At 37.3% G+C, this 25628-nt stretch overlaps 1 protein-coding gene across 7 annotated transcripts in view; it reads left to right on the top strand.

Annotated features, from left to right (window-relative positions):
- ema (C-type lectin domain containing ema) overlaps positions 1-25628 on the top strand; it is a 69760-nt gene that overhangs the window by 29358 nt on the left and 14774 nt on the right. For 6 of the 7 annotated variants that reach the window (XM_071679135.1, XM_071679134.1, XM_071679133.1 and 3 more), the window contains exons 11-18: positions 1652-1774; positions 5051-5223; positions 6903-7064; positions 7710-7848; positions 10953-11104; positions 13587-13747; positions 15717-15853; positions 25099-25239. In XM_071679135.1, coding sequence (XP_071535236.1) covers positions 1652-1774; positions 5051-5223; positions 6903-7064; positions 7710-7848; positions 10953-11104; positions 13587-13747; positions 15717-15853; positions 25099-25239 — 1188 coding nt within the window. Of the gene's footprint in view, positions 1-1651; positions 1775-5050; positions 5224-6902; positions 7065-7709; positions 7849-10952; positions 11105-13586; positions 13748-15716; positions 15854-23707; positions 23789-25098; positions 25240-25628 lie in introns of those variants that run through there. The other variant, XR_011714758.1, reaches the window with a different exon arrangement.

Below are 25628 nucleotides of genomic sequence, written 5' to 3'. Positions count from 1 at the left end.
CAGTGTGTAAAGTAAGGTACTTTCTGATGAAGGTGTAATAAGAGTGCCAAAAACCCTTCTTTTACTTTCCTCCAGCAAATGGTTTCTGGGGAAAGCCATGTTGAGGCTGTTTGACTCGCATCACATGTTTATTGTAAAGATTAGGTTGACCAATAAAATGTTTCTTTATCCTTGAGATATTTCTCACTGAGAGGGGTTTCAAGAACTACATTGAATGAATAAAGGGGCCTCCAGTAATATCTAGCTCAGTCCAAAAGGTCTCAAAGAGCTTTAGCTGGGCATGAAGCATGACAATCTTCCAGGAGTGGATGACAACAGGGATACAGCTGAATTTGATGATTTCCTTCTTAGCCAAAAATCTGGGGTATGTTTTTGATTGTGTCTGGACATAGCATATAATTCACTAACTCATTACCCAGAGCCCAAGGCTATAAGGACTAAGTTTTCATAATAACAGGACCTTGTGAGTTAAACTGCCTAAAAAACTTTGAGATTTTAAGAGGTCCATGACTTTCAAAACCCTCCATTTGTGTTATGCAAGAGTGGCAACTGGTTTCAAAAGAAAGGCTAGAGAAGTATATTTTGAATTGAGCTGGTCAAAATCCTGTAATATCAAAAACCAGAGACATTGGTTCCTGAAGAGCAGTCTTGTAAAAGGCAAATTATCTTATTGTAAGTACTCACTTACATGGTATGATGAAATGGAATGAAGAAAGTAAGGAGGGGGTGTATGAGAGATTTAGGAATACAAAGGGAATTAATTGTGGAGTTGTAAAGAGGGTAAAACAATACTTTGAGGTGGTTTGGACATGTGGAAATAATGCAAGATGAGGAGCTTACAAGGAGAGTGTACGATAATACGATTAAAGGGATTATTGCTGGAAGAAGACCCCCTTTGACTTTGGGAAAGGAGTGGAAATGTACTGAAAGGAGATTAATGAGGGGAAGAATGCATGGAATAGTGTGTGTGAAGAAGGCTTGGAAGGACGGAAAAGTGGAGACTTTTGCTATAGCTACCCCTTTGTTAGGAGTTCCTTGAGGGAATGGGCATCAGAGACGGGGGCTTACTGTCATGGGGTCCCATCACTTGAAGATTCTTTACTATCCCACAGCTTCTTAAATTTTTTTGTATACTTTCTGCATTAACCATGTCCTCAGTCATTTTATTTAATTTACCCACTAATATTATAAAGTACTTCTTTTCTTATTTTTTGAATGTGCTTCTTGCTTAATTTCATTTTATGTCTTCTGGTTGCTTTAGCCCTAAATCTCTAAGGAACTGCTCACTGTCTAGGTCACAGATTTGTTTTGGAAAATTAAAGGTAGTGATCAGGTCCCCACTGACTCTTCTTGCTTCCAAGGTGGGCAAATTTAAAGTATCATTTGAACTATTAGGATTAGAAGGATTCTGATCCATATTTTGTAGTAGCAGGGAATGTATCTCATGTTCACATGACGTACTGCAGAGGTTGAAAACTTTTTTGGAATAAAAAATAAAAAAGATTTTTTGTTTGATCTATAAGAATATTAACAAACAAACTTAGGAGACAGGATTGAAACCCAAAAGCACATTTGATCTTGTATTTTATTAATGTACGTTTCTTAAATATTTATTGATGATTCAGTAAGTTTTTATCTTTACTTTATGTAGGTATCAACCAGGATCTCTTGGATATGGCAGTAGCAGGTGGTAGCACAATGGATACCCGGTCACTGTACAACACACTTCTTGTGGATAAGATGCTGGAAATCATCACTCTGAGTTGCCAGTATAGTAAGTCGCTGGTTTATCACTTGCATATTACTGATTAGATTTATGATTTTTTTTCAGATTCCTCCTTGGATTATTTGGAAGATAAGGGCAGAAATCATTTGTTTATATGAGTTATTTGATTTCTAGTTATTTATTGATTATCCTCCCATCCAGTTCTTGGTTCATTTTCATAAGTTCCATAATTCAAGTTTGAAAATCAGGCTAAACTGCACATCTGTATGGATAGTCGACAACGTGAAGGATTGCTACACTTGCCGTGCCATACATTTTGAATGCAGGATGAAGAATTTTGATGCATTTTCGTGGGAGTTATCATTATTGGTAGCCTGGTATTTTTTCTTTCTTTTTAACACTAGAAATATAGGAAACATTTGATGGGTGAAGGAATTTCCCTGAATGGTATTACCGGATACTTGTATATTTCTATTGTCTTTTGTCTTTAATTGAAAACTTTCTTGTTTCCTTGTAAAATATACTTACTAACAAAATAATAGATTTTCTAACAATGTTAGTCAGTGCTTCAATTTTCTTATTTTCCTTTATGACAATAAAATATTGGCAAATTGCAACTCACCCCTTTGTCTTTCTAAAATGCAGTCCTATTTAAGATGTATCGCAAAATTTGTTCTTATTTTATTTTGCTTTGTCACTGTCTCCCGCGTTAGCGAGGTAACACAAGGAAACAGACGAAAGAATGGCCCAACCCACCCACATACACATGTATATACAAACACGTCCACACACGCAAATAATCATACCTATACATCTCAACGTATACATATATATACACACACAAAATAATGTCATGAATAATGCTTATATCAGTAAACAAATATTTTTTTGATGTTATATCAGAGATGTAAGTCAAAAAATATGTTGAGACATTTTACAAATTATAAGAGTTTGGTAAAGTGTGTGAAAGAAGAAAGTTAAGAGTAAATGTGAATAAGAGCAAGGTTATTAGGTACAGTAGGGTTGAGGGTCAAGTCATTTGGGAGGTAAGTTTGAATGGAGCAAAACTGGAGGAAGTAAAGTGTTGTAGATATCTGGGAGTGGATCTGGCAGTGGATGGAACCATGGAAGCGGAAGTGGATCATAGGGTGGGGGAGGGGGCGAAAATCCTGGGAGCCTTGAAGAATGTGTGGAAGTCGAGAACATTATCTCGGAAAGCAAAAATGGGTATGTTTGAAGGAATAGTGGTTCCAACAATGTTGTATGGTTGCGAGGCGTGGGCTGTGGATAGAGTTGTGCGCAGGAGGATGGATGTGCTGGAAATGAGATGTTTGAGGGCAATGTGTGGTGTGAGGTGGTTTGATCGAGTGAGTAACGTAAGGGTAAGAGAGATGTGTGGAAATAAAAAGAGCGTGGTTGAGAGAGCAGAAGAGGGTGTTTTGAATTGGTTTGGGCACATGGAGAGAATGAGTGAGGAAAGATTGACCAAGAGGATATATGTGTCGGAGATGGAGGGAACAAGGAGAAGTGGGAGACCAAATTGGAGGTGGAAAGATGGAGTGAAAAAGATTTTGTGTGATCGGGGCCTGAACATGCAGGAGTTTGAAAGGAGGGCAAGGAATAGAGTGAATTGGATCGATGTGGTATACCGGGGTTGACGTGCTTTCAGTGGATTGAATCAGGGCATGTGAAGCGTCTGGGGTAAACCATGGAAAGCTGTGTAGGTATGTATATTTGCATGTGTGGACGTATGTATATACATGTGTATGGGGGTGGGTTGGGCCATTTCTTTTCGTCTGTTTCCTTGTGCTACCTCGCAAACGCGGGAGACCGGAAAAAAAAAAAAAGAAATATAAAAAAATTATTAAGAATACCAGCCATAACAAAACACCAGGACTTGCAGGGCTTGCTTTGAATGCTATTGAACTCAAGGGTAGCACATTTTTTCTTTGCTGATTGTACATTGCATATGTGTACTTGTATTCTTTATATTATTACTTTCTGACAACATTCTTTGTCAGATCACATCTTTTGTGTAAGATCCTTAATTCTGACCTGAGCATCATGCTGAATTACACATATGTATGTACACTGTAATCTATACTTGTATTCAGTATATTACTTTCCAACATTATGCTTAGTTATATAATTTTTTGATAGGATGCAATTCATGCTTGAAGATCAGAAGGTGAAGCTGTGAAGTACTTCTGTATGTATGGTAAAAAAAAAAGTATCTCTAAACTTGCCATGTTTTACATTTTGAAACCCAGGACAAAGATTAGATATACTGTATTTTCTTGATTTTCATCACATTTTGATATGTTTGTTAATTAGCAGTTCTGTTGGAGGGTTAAAGAAACATTCCTACGTGGATTTGCTAGATATATTTATATACCTATCTGTTACCTGTTATATTGAAAACTTTCTTGTGTTAGCAAAATATACATAACAAATGGATTGACTGCAACAGCCTTATACATCTTCAACCCTGATTCACTTATGCATATCATATTTGGATTCATATATTTTGAACATGTTTGGCCATCCATCCCCCAAATCTTGTAATGAAAGTAAAGCTATCATGCACTGGGTTGATGATTACCTCATGAGCAAAATAATGCCTGAAAGTAACTAATTTTTGTGTACCTGATCAAATATTTTCCAGAGCAAAATTGTGTAATTTTTTGTGATATTTAATTCTTTTGCTCATATAATTTTCTTTTATAACCAAATAATATTTAGTCAATGAAGATTTACCTCTTTAGTGTTCTAAAGTTCATACTATTAGTGTGGTGGAAATACTTCTTCAGATGAGTAACATCTGAGTAGTGAATTACACTAGTCATATTGCATTAAGCAAATGATTTTTATATATGATTTCAAAAATTTAAGTCAAAGAATATGACATAATGAAGGGATTTTTTTATTTATCAGTAAGATATGCCACTGCTAATTACAATTATTAATGTAGCTGAAACAACTGGGGTAACATTTGCTTATTTCAGATTCCAATGAATCCATGGGTATTGATACCTTTTTTTTTTTACTGTACCCTGATGCAATCTGGATGTTACATTTTGTCTGAAGTGTTTGACTGTTTTGCTAAAGTGTGTGAGAATAATAATTTCATCAGTTGCTACCTAATGTGTCTAGGAAGGCATGGTTGTTGAATATTGGATTAGGTCACGTAAATGGATAATGAAGCAGGAAATTTGCAGAAGCTTGAAAATGAGTGTAATTGATAGATGAGGAAGTATTGTAGAATAACGTGAATGAATTGAATGATGTAAGAGATGAGACATGTATGTGAAAAACTATCTACAGATTCACGTGTCCGGGTTGCCACACTGGAGATGGCTATCTTGGTGTTAAAGCAGCTGATTGGTGTAGGATCCAGCAGTCGCAGAAAAAACACCAGCTGTCTCCGAGATCACCATTTGGCAGCACTAGAAGGTGCCCGGGAAGAGGCTACGCTTATGCTTAGAAACTTTTACAAAGTAAGTTTATTAGAGAGAAAGATTTCTGCATTAATTTTTATTGTATTTACCTTTTGCTTTGAATTTTGGTGATTTACGTAGAATCTTCACCATCCATCTTGATTTTGATTCTTATCTGTTCTTGACGCTACCTTAATCATGCAGGAAATAGTGAACATATATATAGTGAAAAATGTATATTTACTCTCACCTTTTGCCATTCTACACTCAATCTCGCCTGGTACTTCCTCACACAAATCTCCTTTCCAAACTCCCTTAATCTCACCTTTCTATTCTCCCCAACATTTTCTCTTCTTTTTAAAGAGAGGGGCAAGTATGCGGTCTGTTGTGGATGAGAGGGACTGAGAAGTGAGTCAGTTGTTGTTTGCTGATGACTGCTGTAGTGGATGATCCAGGTAAAAAAATTGCAGAGGGTGGTGACTGAGTTTGGAAAAGTGTGCGAAAGGAGAAAGTTGAGAGTAAATAAGAGCAAGGTTATCAGGTTCAGTAGGGTTGAGGGACAAGTTAATTGGGATGTAAGTTTGAATGGAGAAAAATTGGAGGAAGTGAAGTATTTTAGATATCTGGGAGTGGACTTAGCAGCGACTAGAACCATGGAAGTGGAAGTGAGTCACAGGGTTAGGGAGGGGGTGAAGGTTCTGGAAGCGATGAAGAATGTGTGGAAGGAGAGAACGTTGTCTTGGAGAGCAAAAATGGGTATGTTTGAAGGTATAGTAGTTGCAACAATGTTACATGGTTGCAAGGCATGGGCTATAGATAGGGTTGTACAGAGGAGGATGGATGTGTTGGAAATGAAATGTTTGAGGACAATATGTGGTGTGAGGTGGTTTGATCGAGTAAGTAATGAAAAGGGTAAGAGAGATGTGTGTAAATAAAAAGAGTTTGGTTGAGAGAGCAGAAGAGGATGTGTTGAAATGATTTGGACATATGGAGAGAATGATTGAGGAAAGATTGACAAAGGAGATATATGTGTCAGAGGTAAAGGGAAGAAGAAGAAGAAGCGGGAGACCAAATTGGAGGTGGAAGGATGGAGTGAAAAAGATTTTGAGTGATCTGGGCTTGAACATACAGGATGGTGAGAGGTGTGTAAGGAATAGAGTGAATTGGAACAATGTGGTATACTGGGGTCGACGTGCTTATATTTTTTGAAGCATTAACCTTATACAGTGATACTTTCACTCCATCCATTCAGTCTTTTGCCTGCTCTTAAACCAGATTAGTTTTTTATACCTTCCACTGTATAACACAGTTTATATATTTCTCTACTTCTTTCCACCATTATATCCATCAGTCTCAGTTTTAGGACCAACTAATGTACATAATATTTACTTGCAGGGTGAGATATTTGAACCAATGTTTACTGATATTTACTGTTGTATTCTTTATGTGTTGGTTAATAGTTTCCACTGTAATTTAAGAAATATGTTTCTGAGATAAGAAACATATGTATTTATGAATTTCTGTAGAATGTGGAATTAGTGTTTTTGACAATTTTCTCCTAGGAGTTTTCACATATTTTCCTTTTATCACTGCATTTCTTATTCAAGTAATGGTGACTTGTGGTAAGATTTAGTTTATCTCATAGTCAGGGAAGTTGGATTTAGAAAAATTGCATTTGACAGAGTATCATGATAGCCTTGATACAAATATATATTTAAATCTGATGTAATTTTATCCAGAGTGAGGAGATATTCTTGGACATGTTTGAAGATGAGTGGCATGAGATGCACCGGAAACCCTTGAATGTGGAGTTCCTTCTTCAGGATGCCTCTGTGTTACTGCCGCCTGCAGGCACACCACTTACAGGGATAGACTTCAATAAGAGGTTACCCTGCGGAGAGGTAGAGCAAAAGTGCCAGTATTTTATATCACTGACATGATTTTGATAAAGACTTGTTTTGGTTGTTCATGAAGCATTTATGTAGGAGAAATGTTCTTCAGTGTGGTGCATGTCCTCTGTAGCTACCCTCACATTATATTTGATTGTTGGCACATCTTCGAACTGTGCAATATACAGAAACTGCATTAATCTAATTGCTTTTATAGATCTTTACTTCTATCTTTGGCCTTTTTTTGAAGCCTCATTCCCACTGTCTGCTTTCCTTATCATGTACTTTTGCAGAATGACTGTTTACATTATTTTACATTCTTATATCTTTGTGTAAGTGCTATTTCATATATTTGATTACATAACCAACATGTAGAATTCTTTTGCAGATTTAATTGTTGTTGGATTTTCAGCACTTGAAATATAGAGGTTGTTCATTGTCAGAAGATGTAGGAAAGATTTCTTAATGCTAAAGCATGTCCTGAAAGCAGAAAATATTATATATCAAGACAAGTTATTTTGTGCTAAATTCAAATTATATTGTTCAAGATTAAGATAAAAAGGAAGTAAGCAACATAAGCATAGGTATGTTTAGAAATACCAGAGTCTGTAGCTTTATGATGAAAAAGAAAATTGAAACAAAGTTCTTTTATTTAAGGTTGAACGTGCAAGGCGTGCCATGCGAGTGTTCTTTTTGGTACGAGAGATCAGTTTAGCTGTTCGTGATGAGCCAGATACGCACTTGCCCCTCACAAACCCTGCTGCCTGTGTCCAAGTTGCAGATGTTCTTGATCTCAGTAAGTGGGCTGCTTTTTTTATGAGAAGTGCTTCAGTATAAAAAGCTTGCCCAAGCATATTGAAATGTTTGGTCTGTTAGTGTATACATATTTATCAAAAAGTGCTACTGAAATTCATTGAAGCAAAGGTTTTGAATAATTAATGGTATAAAGTATTCATTTGAAAGGAAAAAGGGACAAATTAAGTAGTAATAAATGTATGGAGATGATGTCAGTAGTTTGCCTCAGCCCACATTGTTTAGTTTGTTTAGTTTTGTTTGAGTTTAAATGAAAAAGAATTACTCTAATTTTTGCTTCTTTTGGTGTCTTTATGATATGCTTCTATTTTAAGGATTTTTTGCAGTCCTAAGGTGATTTAGATTTAGTCTTCCTCATAGATATATGTATTTATAATTACCCCATGACAGTTTTCTGTGAAAAAATCCTTGTGTTACCAAGGACCTTTCTAAAGGTTCCTGCAACTTCCAGTTGTAGAGAAATTTTTGACTCATTTGGAGTGAGGTGTTCTTTAACGAGACTATATTGCCAAAGATGCAATCTCTCGGTGTAATATCAAGCACACAGTCTGGCAACACCCCTCATAGATATATGAAAGGGCAAAAGAAATTAGGTAGCTTTTTTGACTCTTCATATCAGTGAAGTGTGCCACAGTAAGGAAATTGACTGCGACTGGTGAGACATCATAAGCAACAAATGCTTGTGAAATGGAGAGGGACATGATATAAGATTACAGTATCACTCTTGACATGAGATTGAAAAGAATTTGAAATGCAATGAGAGAAGAAATTTTTTGGGTGTTCACGTATTGGATTAAGTGTAAAGTTTTTCAAGCAAGAAACATTGTCGAGACTTTTAATCTCTTTAAGACACTGAGAGATTGGGCTATAGATAAGCCTGATATATTTACTACAAGTGATTCCATGGATAGACACCAACATGTAATTCTGCAAAAGATAGATTAAAGAGAATCAGAATTATCCTAGAACTAAAGAACAAAACATACTTGAAAATATTTATAAGAAACTTAGCCAAAAATGCTGTATATTTGTCATCCATGCCTGCACCAACAACATTCTCAAGGTTAGATCTGCAGAATTATTGTGCGGACATAAAGAGCTTTCCAAAAGTTAAAAGATTATAATGGAGGAATAGTAACATATGGGATATTAAAAGGATATGACACCAACAAATGTACTGCCAGAAAGATATGCTCTTGGTAGGAAATTACTCTCTTTGTTTTTCACTTGAAAGAACATGTTAGGGCTGAAGTGCATATGAATGTGATTAGTGCAGCCATTCTAGGCATAATACTCTCTATTTACACTGAAATATATAACTTGAACATATGTGATTTGGACAGTCGAACTTGACTCTGATGCAATTACTTCCATATAAAGAGACTTTAAAGAATTAAGGAAGTGTGAGCTTCTAACAGTAACAAAAGTTTAGGAAGGTACCTGACTACAGATGACGAAGATAACATTTTCAGAAAGTTATGAAACTGAAACAGTGGATAGGGGTTACATTATGATAAGATATTTCATGAATTTTTTATCTACTCATTTTATACCACTTATTGTCTTCAAAAATTTCATTTCCAACACATTCACACTCTTCTTTATGTTCCTGTGTAAGTCCCATTCCACACATCCATACAGTACTGATGGGACCCCTGTATGAAGACATTAGGCTAGGGAGTTGTAGATGAGTTTTACAGTATGAATGTATGGTAACATGCCTCTTAAGATGTTAGACTTTAAATTATGAATTGACATTAGAAATGATAGGAAGCTAGTGTAGTTTTTTGTGTGTAGTAATAGTTGTTTATTATACAGATTGGACAGAGAGAAAGTAAAAGTTAGTAGTGAAAGTACTCATAATCAGACTTTGCCATTAAATTTAAGTCAGTGGGCTCTCTATTTACACAATCCTTTCTGCACTCAGAACCTTATTCCCCTCACCCACCCTGTGGTTCACTTCAATTCTCATAGTTCCATCTGCTGCCACGTCTACCCTCAGGTATCTAAATCACTCCACTTCCTCCAAGTTTTCTCCATTTAAACTTCCACTCCAAATAACCTGTCTTTGTTCACTGCTTAACCTAATGATTTAGCTTTTATTCACATTCACTCTCAACTTTCTCCTTTCACCTTTTCTCCTAAACACAGACAAATCTCGCTCGAATCTGCCACCAGCGCCAAGTCATCAGCAAACAGCAAATTAACCTCCTAAGTCCCCACATCCCCAGTGCAATACCAACTCCTCTCTCCAATACCATTGCATTTACTTGCCTCACCACCCCATCAATGAACATATTAAATGGCCATGATGACATCACACACCCATGGCTCAGAGCTATCCTCACATGGAGACACATACCATCCTCTTATCTTACTTCTTTGCTTGCCTTGCTGTCTTTATAAAAACTCTTCTATTCTTCTAGTAGCTTTATATCTAACCATTTCTTCGCAACACTCTCTGGTCACAGCATCTCTATCAACCTTATCCTTTGTGTCCTCAAGAACCATACATACAAGACCCTCTCATTAAGTATTTTTCACTCAAGTTCTTCAGAGCAAACACGTGATCCACACATACTCCACCATTCCTGAAGCCACAGTATTCCTCCCCATTCTGAAACTGTGCTTGCCACCTCCCTCTCAATCACCACTCTCTCATATTACTTACAAAGATGCACTTAAGAAACTAATACCTCTGTTGCTTGAACATTCACTTTTGTCTGCCTTGCCTTTATACAGTAGCACTGTACAGGTATTCTGCCAATCCTCATGTAGCTCACCATGAGTCATACACATAGGAATCCTAGCTAACCATTCAACAACACAATCAACCTTTTTAAGAAATTCAGTTACAATCCCATCCACCCCCGCTGCTTAGCTCTACTTCATCTTACACAAGGTATTTTCCCTTGGATAAGAAATCACTTGTAGCAAAGCTATATTAAAATTGATTAGTGGGAAGAGTGTAGTGTCATAGTGGACCTAATCACGTTAGAGTCCATTATTTACGACATATTTTATGATTGACAGAAAGCTTATCTTCGTATGCTGTAACTTATTATTTGATTGCGTGTTTTATTGCAGATAACAGTGACCTGATAGCCTGTGTGGTGATTCCTCGGGATGGACAGCGTACGAAACGCTTCTTAGTTATTGATGTTATCCAGTTGATCCTTGTAGAACCAGACTTGAAGAGGTTAGGCTGGGGAGTTGCAAAATTTGTTGGATTTTTACAGGTGAGTTTTGCTGTATGAATTTGTGGTAACATTTCTCTAAAGTGTTAGAATTTAAATATGAATAGAAAATAGAAATAACAAGGAGCTTAGTGTTGTCCTATATATGTAGTAGTAGTAGTTGTCTGTTGTATAAATTGGAGAGAGAAAATAAAAGTTGGCAGTGATAGTACTCATGATCAGACTGGAAGTTTGAGAATTATTTGGAGGTAAATCATAATGGATGTGTGTGTGTGTGTGTGTGATTACTGCATATGATTGCTGTATTTATGTTACAGAGAGAGTTTTCTACTTGTGTTGCCCCATCTCATCCCATAGAAGAACCATGTGTTTGTGTATGCAATTACCTGTTTGTTATCACCTATTTGTACTATGCTGGGAGGGAGTTTTACTCTCATTGGGGCCTCATCTCTTGACTTTTCTCCTCTATCATATAACTTTTTAAATGTTTGTTTGCTATCTGCATTAACCATGTCTTGATTCAATTTTCCATTCATCCTTCACTCATACTATGAAAGTACTTCACATCTTTTTTACATTTTTCATGCTCTGTTTCATAATTTGTTTTGTGGTTGTGGTGTTCCATTCATGTTTTGAAGAAGTGTTCACACTGTGTGTCATCAGCCTGTTTTAAAAACTTGTGGTTGTAATCGGATCACTCCTCACTCTTCTGTCTTCCATGTTGAGCAAATTTAAGGCTTCTAGCTTTTCCCTGTAACCCAGGTTTCTAATTCTAGTACCATCTTTGCTGCTCAACTCTGGACCTTTTGTATTAGCTGTTTGTCTCTATTCAGGTGCAGTGACCGAACATTTTAGAAGCATTTCTTAACTTTCTAAAATGGGAAGTTTTGGCCTTATGTTTGATATATACAGTCACTTGAATATTTTCTTCATTCTGAACTTGACCATGATTTTGAATGTATGCTTACAAACATTTGGTGTCCATAAGTATTCTTCTTGGTTGGGAGTCTAGCAACAGGTTAGGGACAGTGTCTTTTCCCAAATTTTTCTTTCATACCCTGATTCCTGCAGTTTATTTCATGCTGGATGATGTTCTTATCAAGGCCTTGTTTCACTGTGACTCATCCTCATTGCTTTACTTTTTTCAGAGAGAACTTAATCAACCATAGATTAGACCAGCTTTGGAGTTTGTCAAGGTACCCTTTTAACTTTCCCTCATAACCTATTCAGATAGGTGTTCATACCAATTGGCAAGTGGTTTACAGAAGTCAGGAAAAGTAACAGTCGTAGAACCTGCAGAACTCCACTAGTGGCCCTAACTAGTTTTTAGAAGGCTCATCTGACATGTATCGTTTGTTCCCCAACTCTAATGTTATCATACATCCCCGGAAGGAGTCTTCCCCTTATTCCTGGCATGATCCAGTTTTTAAAATCAGCCACCTGTGCAGTAGTGTCAGATGCTTTTTGGCACTCCAAATACAAACAATCCACCCAGCCTCCTCTTCTGTCCAATACTGTGCACATTTTCTTGTACATGTCTTAGAGATTCATTTCATTTGACTTCTTTTCCATGAAACCATGTTGTTTCTCACTAAGGTAATTTCTCCTCTGTAGAAAGTCATCCATTTGATTTTTTTTTTTACAGCACCTTACAGACCACGCTCATCAGGAAGATTGGTTTGTAGTTCTACTCCTCTTCCTGGTTTCCTTTCTTAAAGACAGGTATGACATTTGCCTTTTCCACTTCCTTGGCTGTGTGCCTTTCTCCAGCGATGTCTTGAACAATATTTTGAAAGGTTTGTCAAATGCATATGGTGAAATATGAGCTATGTATGGTTGAAGATTCTTTAGCATTAATGTCCTTTCTAGATATCTCAGTTCTTTCTAAGAAGTCCTCATCATTCCATTCTGGTGTATGATCTTCATATAATCTGAAAATGATTGAAGATTTATGCTTGGCAACCTCTTGGTTTACTAATCACTAAGTCCATTACTTTTCATTCATCAACCTCTGTTTCTGGCTTTCTCTGTGATCTTTCTTTTTGCTAACAAGCTCTGATACATTGCTCTACCCTTATCCAAACATTTTTTTCTAACAAGACATGAATTTTCCTGATTCTTCTATCCACAGATCCATTCAATCTCCTGGGTACCTCTGTTATAATGTCCACAGGCTCCTGCCCTACTGCATCACCCTGCATGTTCTGAGTCTGTGCATGTGGATAATTACCTGTTTACTGTATGGGTGGGGTGTCTTATACTCTTGGGGCCCCATCTCTTGAATATTCATTACCATCACACAGCTTTTTAGATTTTATGTGCTATCTGTAGTAACTATGTCTTCATTCATTTTATATCGTTCATCTACCACTAACTATGATGAAGTAAATGCCATTGCAAAATATAGGAAGCAAGTTCTTGTAATTTTACCTAACTGATTTCTAGCAATAATGATAATGACAACACAATCATTGATAAGATGTTGAGATATGTTAAAAAAAAAAATTCTTCTTTCATATTTTAGGATTTAGAAGTGACTGGAGACAAGGATGATTCACGAGTACTCCATCTAACAATTCACCGACCATCTGCATCCTCAGGAGCTACTGGTAGACCCACCACGCCTCTTTTGTCTGCTAAATTCATATTTGATGACCATATACGGTGTATGGCTGCAAAACAGAGGTTTGTAAGCTGTCCAGCATTTGTTTGGTGTGTGATGATGTGATATATTGAACATGTTACTGGCTCTGCTTGCTTGTGCTTACGCTGCAAGTGAAAAATCACGTGTAATGAGGCTGTGTCATTGGGAGTACAGTCTTGTTAAGGAACTTCGTACTCCAAAAGATTCTACATTTTCCTGCTGCTAGACTTAGTGTAGCTTTGGGCTACTGGAGCCCCTTGAAAGGTTCTGGGTAATACCAGGACTATTTCATAGAATTGATCCAGGGGTAGTTATAGGTAAAATAATTATTGTTATCTCATACAGTTATCAGTTTTTAATGAGGAAAAAAATTGATTTTTTCATGCAAAGCTGACTTGATCACATTATATCCTGTATGTTTAATCAGGCTCATCAGCTGACAGTATCCCACTGAGTAACCCATGAAAAGGAATACTGAAGTCATGCACAGATGAAGAGATAATGTCAACATTTGTGCATATGCCTTCATGCCATTTGGTTCCAGCAGGATTCCATTCTTCAGATTTTCTAGTCTACTAGCTCCTTTCAACCTCATGAAATTCAGCAAATATGGCTGTTATCATCTACATAAACAAAAATGTACTCTAAAAAGACTGTATATTAGTATCTCACAGTCAGTATCCTAAACCTAAAATGTCTGTTGAGTAATGTATACTTAGAATTACAGTAATGCAAAAGTTGAGTATTCAGTAGATACATGTAATGGGTTAACTGTTTAATATGTCATCTGTGATCGCATAAGCTTGACATCAGAATGTTGATATTACTAGAGCTACACATTATATCACTTTGATACTTCTGTTTACAGTATGCTACGATCTCTACATACCTTCGTCTTCCTTGTATATCAGGAGTTCTTGAATTAGGTATTTTATGATTATTTTATCTATTTGCCTCTCCTACCTTGGTAGGGTAGCAATAGGAGAAAACAACTCTCATATGCACACATCCACTCTCTAGCTGTCATGGATAATGTAGACATGTGATGTATTAGTAGATATAGGAATATGTTAGTTTTTTTGCCATAACTTTCCCAAAATTCAGTGAGACATTTAACATAGCCAGAAACTTTAAATCTTGAATAAATTGTTGCTTAATAAGAGAAGGAGGAGACCAAATTGGCCAGAAACTTTAGATTTTGAATAAATTGTTGCTTAATAGGAGAAGGGGGAGACCAAATTGGAGATGGAAGGTTAGAGTGGAAAAACATTTTGAGTGGTCGGAGCCTGAACACATGGAAGGATGAATAGTTTGTAGGGGATAGAATGAAGTTGAACAATGTTGCATACAGGGGGCAACATGCTGTCACTAGAGTGAAATGGGTCATAGGAAGCTGCCAAAGAAAACTGGGAAGGTCTATGGGACCTGGATGTGGATAGAGGGCTAAGCTTTCAGTACATTGCACATGACAGCTAGGGAATAGATGTGGTCAAATGTAGCCTGGCTTAATGTATTCTTAGTGCTACCTTGCTGATGCAGGAAATGTTGTACAGGCATGGAAAAAGTAAGAAGACTTTTGTTTATCCACTGTTATTACATAAGGTGGATTGACAGTCACAAGTTACAACATGGCCTGCTTTGTTGGTTATTTTCTTTGGTGGAAAATATGTTATGAATATAGTCTTCATCAGTGAAGATTGTGCATGGAGGATAATGAAAACTGACAGTTTCATTGATATGGGTAAGGGATGGGGGGAGGGGGGGAAAGAATGCTGCCCATGTATTTTTTTGTTTTATAGATAGCAGAAAGTGGGGCATAAGTGGGCACTGGAAATCCTCCCCACCTTTATTGCTTTCTATTAGAAGGAACAGAAAAAGGAGTGACCAGGTAAGGATTTTCTTTTCTCTCTCTAAAGCTGTCATCTGTTCATTCCATTATCTTGCTCATGTAGGAAATAGTGAAGACATATGAAAGAAATACTTAATACTGCTTATGAAATTTATTTTCAGACTAATGAAAGGGAGGATGAAAGCTAGACAAAGAAAATTGCACCAGATTGCTCGATTGTTAGAGCTACCAGGACATTTGCAACCATGTCCATCACCACCAGCACATGCCCTTCACACTATGCGGCAAGAAGCCCACAGTAAGTTATACAATTAGTAATTAATGCCCACTCTTCCAACTGGGAATGTAGTGATGGTGATGGGTAGATTGATAGATAAATAGAGAAAGATGTAGTCAGATTAATAAGAGTTTAATTGTGGTTGACTTCATGAGCCCTATGTAAATCCCATCGATGGAAACCCCCAGGGCAGGAAGAGGTACAGGAAGGTTTTCCTATCACAACCATCACTAGAGACATGTACTTTTTTATCTTGCTCCTTTTCTGATTCAGTCAACATAATAGTATTACTGCACACAAAAATTGTTGTAGCTTCCATTTGTTCTTTAAATGTTTCAACTGTACATTGTAAGCAACTTACCTTACTCTTTTCTTACATAAGTTCCTTCTGTAAAGCATTACCACTTTTGCACATTAGCAGGTGAGCCCTTCTATTGGGGCACTTCACTCAGCCACATTTGAATGTTTTGATAATTATAAATTTGTGTTGCTGTTTTTTATCTTGTTTTTAGTTACATGAATAGAGAAAAAAATTATTGTTCTGTAATGCTATATACCTGATATAGTATGTTTTATACCAACATTATGATTACAGTGAGTTTGTTGAGATTTGTACTAATGCTGGTAAGTGTTTATTGTAATTCTAAATTTGTGACATTGTATTTGATCAGACATATGTTACATGCATATTTTCATAAATGATTACTCTTGATTTTTTATATATCACATAATGAATATTTTTTTTTTTTTTTTTTTTTTTTTTTTTTTTTTTTTTTTTTTTTATACTTTGTCGCTGTCTCCCGCGTTTGCGAGGTAGCGCAAGGAAACAGACGAAAGAAATGCCCCCCCCCCCATACACATGTACATACACACGTCCACACACGCAAATATACATACCTACACAGCTTTCCATGGTTTACTTCAGACGCTTCACATGCCTTGCTTCAATCCACTGACAGCACGTCAACCCCTGTATACCACATGACTCCAATTCACTCTATTTCTTGCCCTCCTTTCACCCTCCTGCATGTTCAGGCCCCGATCACACAAAATCTTTTTCACTCCATCTTTCCACCTCCAATTTGGTCTCCCTCTTCTCCTCGTTCCCTCCACCTCCGACACATATATCCTCTTGGTCAATCTCTCCTCACTCATTCTCTCCATGTGCCCAAACCATTTCAAAACACCCTCTTCTGCTCTCTCAACCACGCTCTTTTTATTTCCACACATCTCTCTTACCCTTACGTTACTTACTCGATCAAACCACCTCACACCACACATTGTCCTCAAACATCTCATTTCCAGCACATCCATCCTCCTGCGCACATCTCTATCCATAGCCCACGCCTCGCAACCATACAACATTGTTGGAACCACTATTCCCTCAAACATACCCATTTTTGCTTTCCGAGATAGTGTTCTCGACTTCCACACATTTTTCAAGGCTCCCAAAATTTTCGCCCCCTCCCCCACCCTATGATCCACTTCCGCTTCCATGGTTCCATCCGCTGACAGATCCACTCCCAGATATCTAAAACACTTCACTTCCTCCAGTTTTTCTCCATTCAAACTCACCTCCCAATTGACTTGACCCTCACCCCTACTGTACCTAATAACCTTGCTCTTATTCACATTTACTCTCAACTTTCTTCTTCCACACACTTTACCAAACTCAGTCACCAGCTTCTGCAGTTTCTCACATGAATCAGCCACCAGCGCTGTATCATCAGCGAACAACAACTGACTCACTTCCCAAGCTCTCTCATCCCCAACAGACTTCATACTTGCCCCTCTTTCCAGGACTCTTGCATTTACCTCCCTTACAACCCCATCCATAAACAAATTAAACAACCATGGAGACATCACACACCCCTGCCGCAAACCTACATTCACTGAGAACCAATCACTTTCCTCTCTTCCTACACGTACACATGCCTTACATCCTCGATAAAAACTTTTCACTGCTTCTAACAACTTGCCTCCCACACCATATATTCTTAATACCTTCCACAGAGCATCTCTATCAACTCTATCATATGCCTTCTCCAGATCCATAAATGCTACATACAAATCCATTTGCTTTTCTAAGTATTTCTCACATACATTCTTCAAAGCAAACACCTGATCCACACATCCTCTACCACTTCTGAAACCGCACTGCTCTTCCCCAATCTGATGCTCTGTACATGCCTTCACCCTCTCAATCAATACCCTCCCATATAATTTACCAGGAATACTCAACAAACTTATACCTCTGTAATTTGAGCACTCACTCTTATCCCCTTTGCCTTTGTACAATGGCACTATGCACGCATTCCGCCAATCCTCAGGCACCTCACCATGAGTCATACATACATTAAATAACCTTACCAACCAGTCAACAATACAGTCACCCCCTTTCTTAATAAATTCCACTGCAATACCATCCAAACCTGCTGCCTTGCCGGCTTTCATCTTCCGCAAAGCTTTTACTACCTCTTCTCTGTTTACCAAATCATTTTCCCTAACCCTCTCACTTTGCACACCACCTCGACCAAAACACCCTATATCTGCCACTCTGTCATCAGACACATTCAACAAACCTTCAAAATACTCATTCCATCTCCTTCTCACATCACCGCTACTTGTTATCACCTCCCCATTTACGCCCTTCACTGAAGTTCCCATTTGCTCCCTTGTCTTACGCACCCTATTTACCTCCTTCCAGAACATCTTTTTATTTTCCCTAAAATTTACTGATAGTCTCTCACCCCAACTCTCATTTGCCCTTTTTTTCACCTCTTGCACCTTTCTCTTGACCTCCTGTCTCTTTCTTTTATACTTCTCCCACTCAATTGCATTTTTTCCCTGCAAAAATCGTCCAAATGCCTCTCTCTTCTCTTTCACTAATACTCTTACTTCTTCATCCCACCACTCACTACCCTTTCTAAACAGCCCACCTCCCACTCTTCTCATGCCACAAGCATCTTTTGCGCAATCCATCACTGATTCCCTAAATACATCCCATTCCTCCCCCACTCCCCTTACTTCCATTGTTCTCACCTTTTTCCATTCTGTACACAGTCTCTCCTGGTACTTCCCCACACAGGTCTCCTTCCCAAGCTCACTCACTCTCACCACCTTCTTCACCCCAACATTCACTCCTCTTTTCTGAAAACCCATACTAATCTTCACCTTAGCCTCCACAAGATAATGATCAGACATCCCTCCAGTTGCACCTCTCAGCACATTAACATCCAAAAGTCTCTCTTTCGCACGCCTGTCAATTAACACGTAATCCAATAACGCTCTCTGGCCATCTCTCCTACTTACATAAGTATACTTATGTATATCTCGCTTTTTAAACCAGGTATTCCCAATCATCAGTCCTTTTTCAGCACATAAATCTACAAGCTCTTCACCATTTCCATTTACAACACTGAACACCCCATGCATACCAATTATTCCCTCAACTGCCACATTACTCACCTTTGCATTCAAATCACCCATCACTATAACCCGGTCTCGTGCATCAAAACCGCTAACACACTCATTTAGCTGCTCCCAAAACACTTGCCTCTCATGATCTTTCTTCTCATGCCCAGGTGCATATGCACCAATAATCACCCACCTCTCTCCATCAACTTTCAGTTTTACCCATATCAATCGAGAATTTACTTTCTTACATTCTATCACATACTCCCACAACTCCTGTTTCAGGAGTATTGCTACTCCTTCCCTTGCTCTTGTCCTCTCACTAACCCCTGACTTCACTCCCCAGACATTTCCAAACCACTCTTCCCCTTTACCCTTGAGCTTCGTTTCACTCAGAGCCAAAACATCCAGGTTCCTTTCCTCAAACATACTACCTATCTCTCCTTTTTTCACATCTTGGTTACATCCACACACATTTAGGCACCCCACTCTGAGCCTTCGAGGAGGATGATCACTCCCCGCGTGACTCCTTCTTCTGTTTCCCATTTTAGAAAGTTAATACAAGGAGGGGAGGATTTCCGGCCCCCCGCTCCCGTCCCCTCTAGTCGCTTTCTACGACACGCGAGGAATACGTGGGAAGTATTCTTTCACCCCTATCCCCAGGGATAATATACATATATATATACATATACACACACACACACACACACACACACATGCACATACACACACACACACACACATACATATATATACATATGAAAAATGTAAGAAACAATTTAGAAAAACAAACTTTTAGCTTGAAATGAATGAAAAAAATGAATGTCACATAATGAATATGTTTGGACAATATCTGGTGTGAGGTGGTTTGATCGAGTAAGTAATGAAAGGGTAAGAGAGATGTGTGAAAGTAAAAAGAGTGTGGTTGAGAGAGCACAAGAGGGTGTGTTAAAATGGTTTGGACATCTGGAAGAATGAGTGAGGAAGGATTGACAAAGGATATCTGTGGCTGAGGTGAAGAGAACAAGGAGAAGCGGGAGACCAAATTGGAGGTGGAATGATAGAGTTAAAAAGATTTTGAGTGATTGGGGCCTGAACATACAGGAGGGTGAGGCATGCAAGGAATAGAGTGAATCGGAACAGTGTGGTATACTGGGGTCGACTTGCTGTTAGTGGACTGAACCATGGCATGTGAAACATCTGGGGTAAACCGTGGAAAAGTCTGAAGGGCATGGATGTTGATAGGGAGCTGTGGTTTTGATGCATTACACATGACAGCTAGAGACTGAGTGTGAATGAATGTAGCCTTTTTTGTCTGTTTTCCTGGCACTACCTAACTGAACAAGAAGTAGAGATGCTGTTTCCAGTGGGACAGGGTAGCACCAAGAATGGACGAAAGCAAGCAAGTATGAATATGTACATGTTTATATATGTATGAGTTGATATATATAAGGATGTATATGTGTGTGTGTGTGTATGGGTGTTTATGTATATGCATATATATATGAATGGATGGGCCATTCTTTGTCTGTTTCCTGATGCAGGAAATGGCGATCAAGTACGATATAGATAATAATAAATATTATACCAACATCATCATCATGAAGTGAGTTTGTTGCTATGTATACTACTGTTCATGTGTAATTGTTTACAGTAATTATTAGTTTGTAATGCTGTTCTTGGTTTTATATTTTCTTATGTGCATTTGTTTGTAATTGATTGCACTGACACATGGCAAATATTAAATCTTATATGAACATTACAATTATGAAACAAATTTACTGATGCTGCCATAGATATTAATCATGAGTGAAGTTGGGGGAAGCCCTGCTGAGCTCAGCAGGATGCATGATATGACTAGGTGATTCCCAGGAAAGGTTGGTATGCACTTAAATTTGGAACATCTGTATGTAGACCCAGAATTGGTATTGTTCTCCCAAAAATGGATTTTAGATAAATTTTTAAAGCTTTAAATGCATGAGGCCTCCAATGTATGTCAGCATAACTATTCTGGATGATGCATGTTGAGACATCTGGTCACCAGTATTAAACAGTCATGGTGACATGATGCATCAGACCACTCTTTCAGTCCATTTATTTTCTCATGATCACTATCTCTATTATGAAATAGTGCAATTGGAAGTCTTCCATGCACTCCATTGTGAGAGAGCTTCAAGTCCTTACTTTTCTAGATGCATAAGATTTCACTTTTTTTTCTATAAGCTTTTTTTCTATCCAATTCAGATGAAGAAAATATGGTTTTGCCCATCCTCTTTTTCTCCACAAATACATCATATCCTTCAGCAGTTAGAGGCTCATTCTTCATGATAAATTATCCATAATCTTACTTTACACCTTTCCAGCTGTGATGATAAGACTTATTGCTCTGTGACTATTGTAAATTTTTACTACCTTTTGCTTTTTATGGTCCTGTTATCAGGCACAGCACATAAGATTTTTCTGTGCTTCCATACATACTTTTCAGATCTGTTCAAGAGCAAGTTCATTTCCACACTTCACCTCATTCATGTTTCCATCTACACCCACTTCTTATCAGTTTTTCATTTATGTTTCTACTCATTTCTCTTTGCACTTTTGCCGCTCCTTTGTGCCAGGCCTGCTCTATTATGTATTACATCTTTTAATTGATGCATTTTTTTTCTAAATTACTTTATTCTTGTCCTACAAACTCCATCCTTAATGACAAGCAGACTTCCAGACATGCTTCACATGCATACTCATCTTTTACACTTGCACCCTTCCAGATTAGATTTTTAGTCCCCACAAGGTTTTCATATATAAATCCTTCTTCCAGCATTGCCTTTTGCTTTCCTTTTATTCATATGTAGCTACCTCACTAAAGTAGGGGTAGCGATGCTGTTTCCTGTGGGGCAGGGTAGCTTCAGGATTGGATGAAGGTAAGCATGTATATGTACATGTGTATATATCTATATATCTGTGTATGTGTGTGTATGTATGTTGATATGTATATGTATGTATATGTGTAAGTATGGGCATTTATGTGTATATGAGTGGATGGGCCAATCTTCCTTTCTTTCCTGGTGCTGCCTCATTGATGCAGGAAACGGCGATCAAGAATAATGAATATTGATAGTATCTTTTTAACTTTTTTTATACCTTACACTGTATCCTATACTTGCTGCCCTCCTTTAACCAATTGTTGTCATGATTCAGCTTTTACCAAACTCTTTTCTCATTAATTGACTTCCTTAGATATTATTTGTGCCATACACTCGATCTTCAGTCTTTGATTATTGTTCCACATACTCTTTTGTCTGCCTCAATTAATGCACTCAGTTATCTGTACATCACCACAATCTCACACTGTACCATATTATTCATGTCTCCCTGCTGTCTGTTTAACCTTAGAATTAAGCATTATTCTTTCATTCTTTAACTTTTATCCTTGCTTCCTCAGTCACATTTGTAGTCTAACCATTTGATGTGATAGGCAGTTATGAATATTACTATCACATAGCATGATAAGTTCACACATTACCCTTTCCAGGACCTCAAATTATGCCTGCTTGTTATACTCTTTCTTGCTAAAGAATTATATTAGTCATACTCTTGTCTGCCATCACTCTTTTGTTCGTATATCATGCTTTGTTAGTCCATTTTTTCTTAACTATAAGATGAAATTTCTATTATCATATGTAAAGTAGGGTAACATCCAAAATCTCTAGCAAAACTAATAAGTATCATTCATCATGCTACATTTGTGTTTACTTTCACCTTTGCATTTAATTCATTGCCTTTCCATCCCAGTTTAATATTTCATCATTTTGCTTACATTTATACCATGTCAACATTGCATCTTTTACATTGCCAATCTTTTAAGGATTATTCATCATTGGTATACTTCTCCTTTTCATTCTTATTCCATAAGCTTTCCTTGGTCATCCATTTCATTACCTCTCATTCAAAATCCACATCTCACTGTCAAACATTATTTTATGTTCATGTTTCACCATTCGATCCACTTTCTTTCTTTGCAGTTGCAGCCTTGCACCTTTTCTTATAACTACTTCTATCACTGCTTAAGCAGTTAGCCTTAGCTTCAGCAGTCTTGCATGTTGCACCTACTGTTTTAGCATTTCTGATGAATGTGTCACTTACTTGTAAAAGGTGTTAATCCTATCTTCTTTTTTTTCCTGTTCATCGAAATATGTCATTATGAAAATAGTGTAAAAGCAGATGAACTGTATAATAACAGTTTAAGGAGCTGTACTATTGGGTCACTTTTAGAGTTATTATATTTGAATTAAAAAGCATCCGTTGTATTATGCAAATTATCACATTTTTCAGTTTCTTATTTCCATTGGTTTTTATGAAAATTTATGTTTTCCATGGTGGATTTTCACACATTTAAAGAGTACACACTGGATTTTCATAAATGTAAAAAGTATACACTGAACATTTGTGTGGGGAAATTTACAGGGAAGGTGCGACGGCACTCAAAAAAGTGACAGAATTCTTCTCATCTGTTGGAGGCAGGGAACTGGGTCAAGGACGAGGAGGGCAAGTGTCATTTGGTTTGTGTGTGTTTATATGCTTATTCATTATTTCAGCATATTGGTTTTAGGGGTGAAGGGTATTTGATAATGGGTAAAGGTGATTAGTTTGTAGCTTTTGTCTGATGAAAGTGCTGGATGAAGGTTTCCATCAAAATACAATTACACTATAACATTTCTGAAAATATTTCCTTTTATTATCTGTAGAAGGTATGATATGGCTTTAACTATAGGTTTGTTTGTGTTATGTAATATATTTAGCATGGTTTGTGTATAAAGTCTGCACAGATGTATTGAGTGCACAGAGGAAAGCACATTTTAATGTAGTTTAAAGACAGATCACTGCTGTTTCCAGTGGTTGTCATACTTCATTAATCTTACCTACCCATTCCATTCTTTCATTCCATTATCTGTTGTACTGTAGTTGTGTTGTTGCTTTTAATGAGTGAAAGTAAATCTTCGTAGTGGCATTTTGCTTTGTGGTGGTTTTCTTTAGGTCAGGAGCATTGCTGGTTTTATAGTAAGAAACATATAGACACCATCCCATTCTTTCTAATTGGGAAGTGTGTCTCATGTGAAAATAGCTTTCTCCGTATCATCATAGTGTTATTCATGTAAAGGTCCTCCTCATGTTTTGACTGAAAAGTGTTTTGTTTTTCTTATACTGTACTTAAGAATATAGAATAGTGCAGATTTTGATTGAAAGTTGTTGCATAAGGATGCTGTTGAAGATATGATTAACAAATGAAAAATGGAAGAGGAAGATGGTAAAGTTTGAGCAGGACAAATTCTCCCTCTCAGAAACAAAATTATTTGCAGGCATGTTGTGGGTAGGAAACATCTTATTTGAAAGAAACAGATGCATAAATTCAGATATTGTGTCTGGAAGTGGAAGAGATATTCATGGATGTGATTGTTTTAGGAAGTATATAAGATATAATTGTGCACATATTTGCACATGTAGAATTTCCTGCCTTTACTGTACAAATAGGTAATTAAGCCCCCTCCCTTTTTTTTCAGGTTGCTTGATAGTTAGATTGTTGGTCCTTATTATTTTCAAGCACATGATTTTCACAGTTTTTCTTTTTGATACAGATTATATAAGTTGTAAAATTTTCAAGGCTGAATGAATAACAAAAGGAGATAATGAAAAGTATGTATTTGACTTGTCAAGATTAGCAGTATTTGTATACATTCTAAGGTATTGATTATTAATGAAGAAAGGAGAACAACCCTCTTTACCTTGAAAGATACATAGCATTAAATTCTGGGCCTTGGTATTCATGGGATTAAGTGTATGAAATATTTTTCTTGAAGGACGTGGACTAAGCCGTGTAGGGGTTGCTGATGGACGTAGTCGTAGTCAGTCTCACCGCCCAATGTTTAATGTAACTCGTGTGCCAGGGTTTGCTCTGAAACGAGAAGGTGTGTTGGGTCAACAAACTACTTCAGATACAGGTATGTAGATGTTTATTGCTAAAGAAAGTTTATGATCAGAATTTTATGCTTCCCTTTACTCATTCAAGTCTAACCTCATATGCTAGGTTAGTACAGCATGCACAAGCAGAGGAAAAGGTGAGTTGGAAAGTAGTAAAACATTTTGGTTTATCTATTTAAAGCTGCAGGCATGGATATACATCCTCTTCAAGGCCAGGCCTTAAGTGGAAATGAGAAAAAGGAAAATAAATTATTAGAATATAATGGAAAACTTGCTTTTGTAAGAGATGCAAGTTATAGCTGTTAGGTAAACATATTCCTCATAATGAGAAAATGGATAGCATAAGAGTATGAACATGGGAACAAGAATGATATGGATAGGTATGAATGATGCAGTTTAGATGATGATG

Source organism: Panulirus ornatus, chromosome 29 (assembly GCF_036320965.1).
Source record: "Panulirus ornatus isolate Po-2019 chromosome 29, ASM3632096v1, whole genome shotgun sequence".
Classification (NCBI taxonomy): Eukaryota; Metazoa; Arthropoda; class Malacostraca; order Decapoda; family Palinuridae; genus Panulirus; species Panulirus ornatus.
The sequence above is the reverse complement of the archived record's forward strand: the minus strand, read 5'-3'. Positions and strand labels throughout refer to the sequence as shown.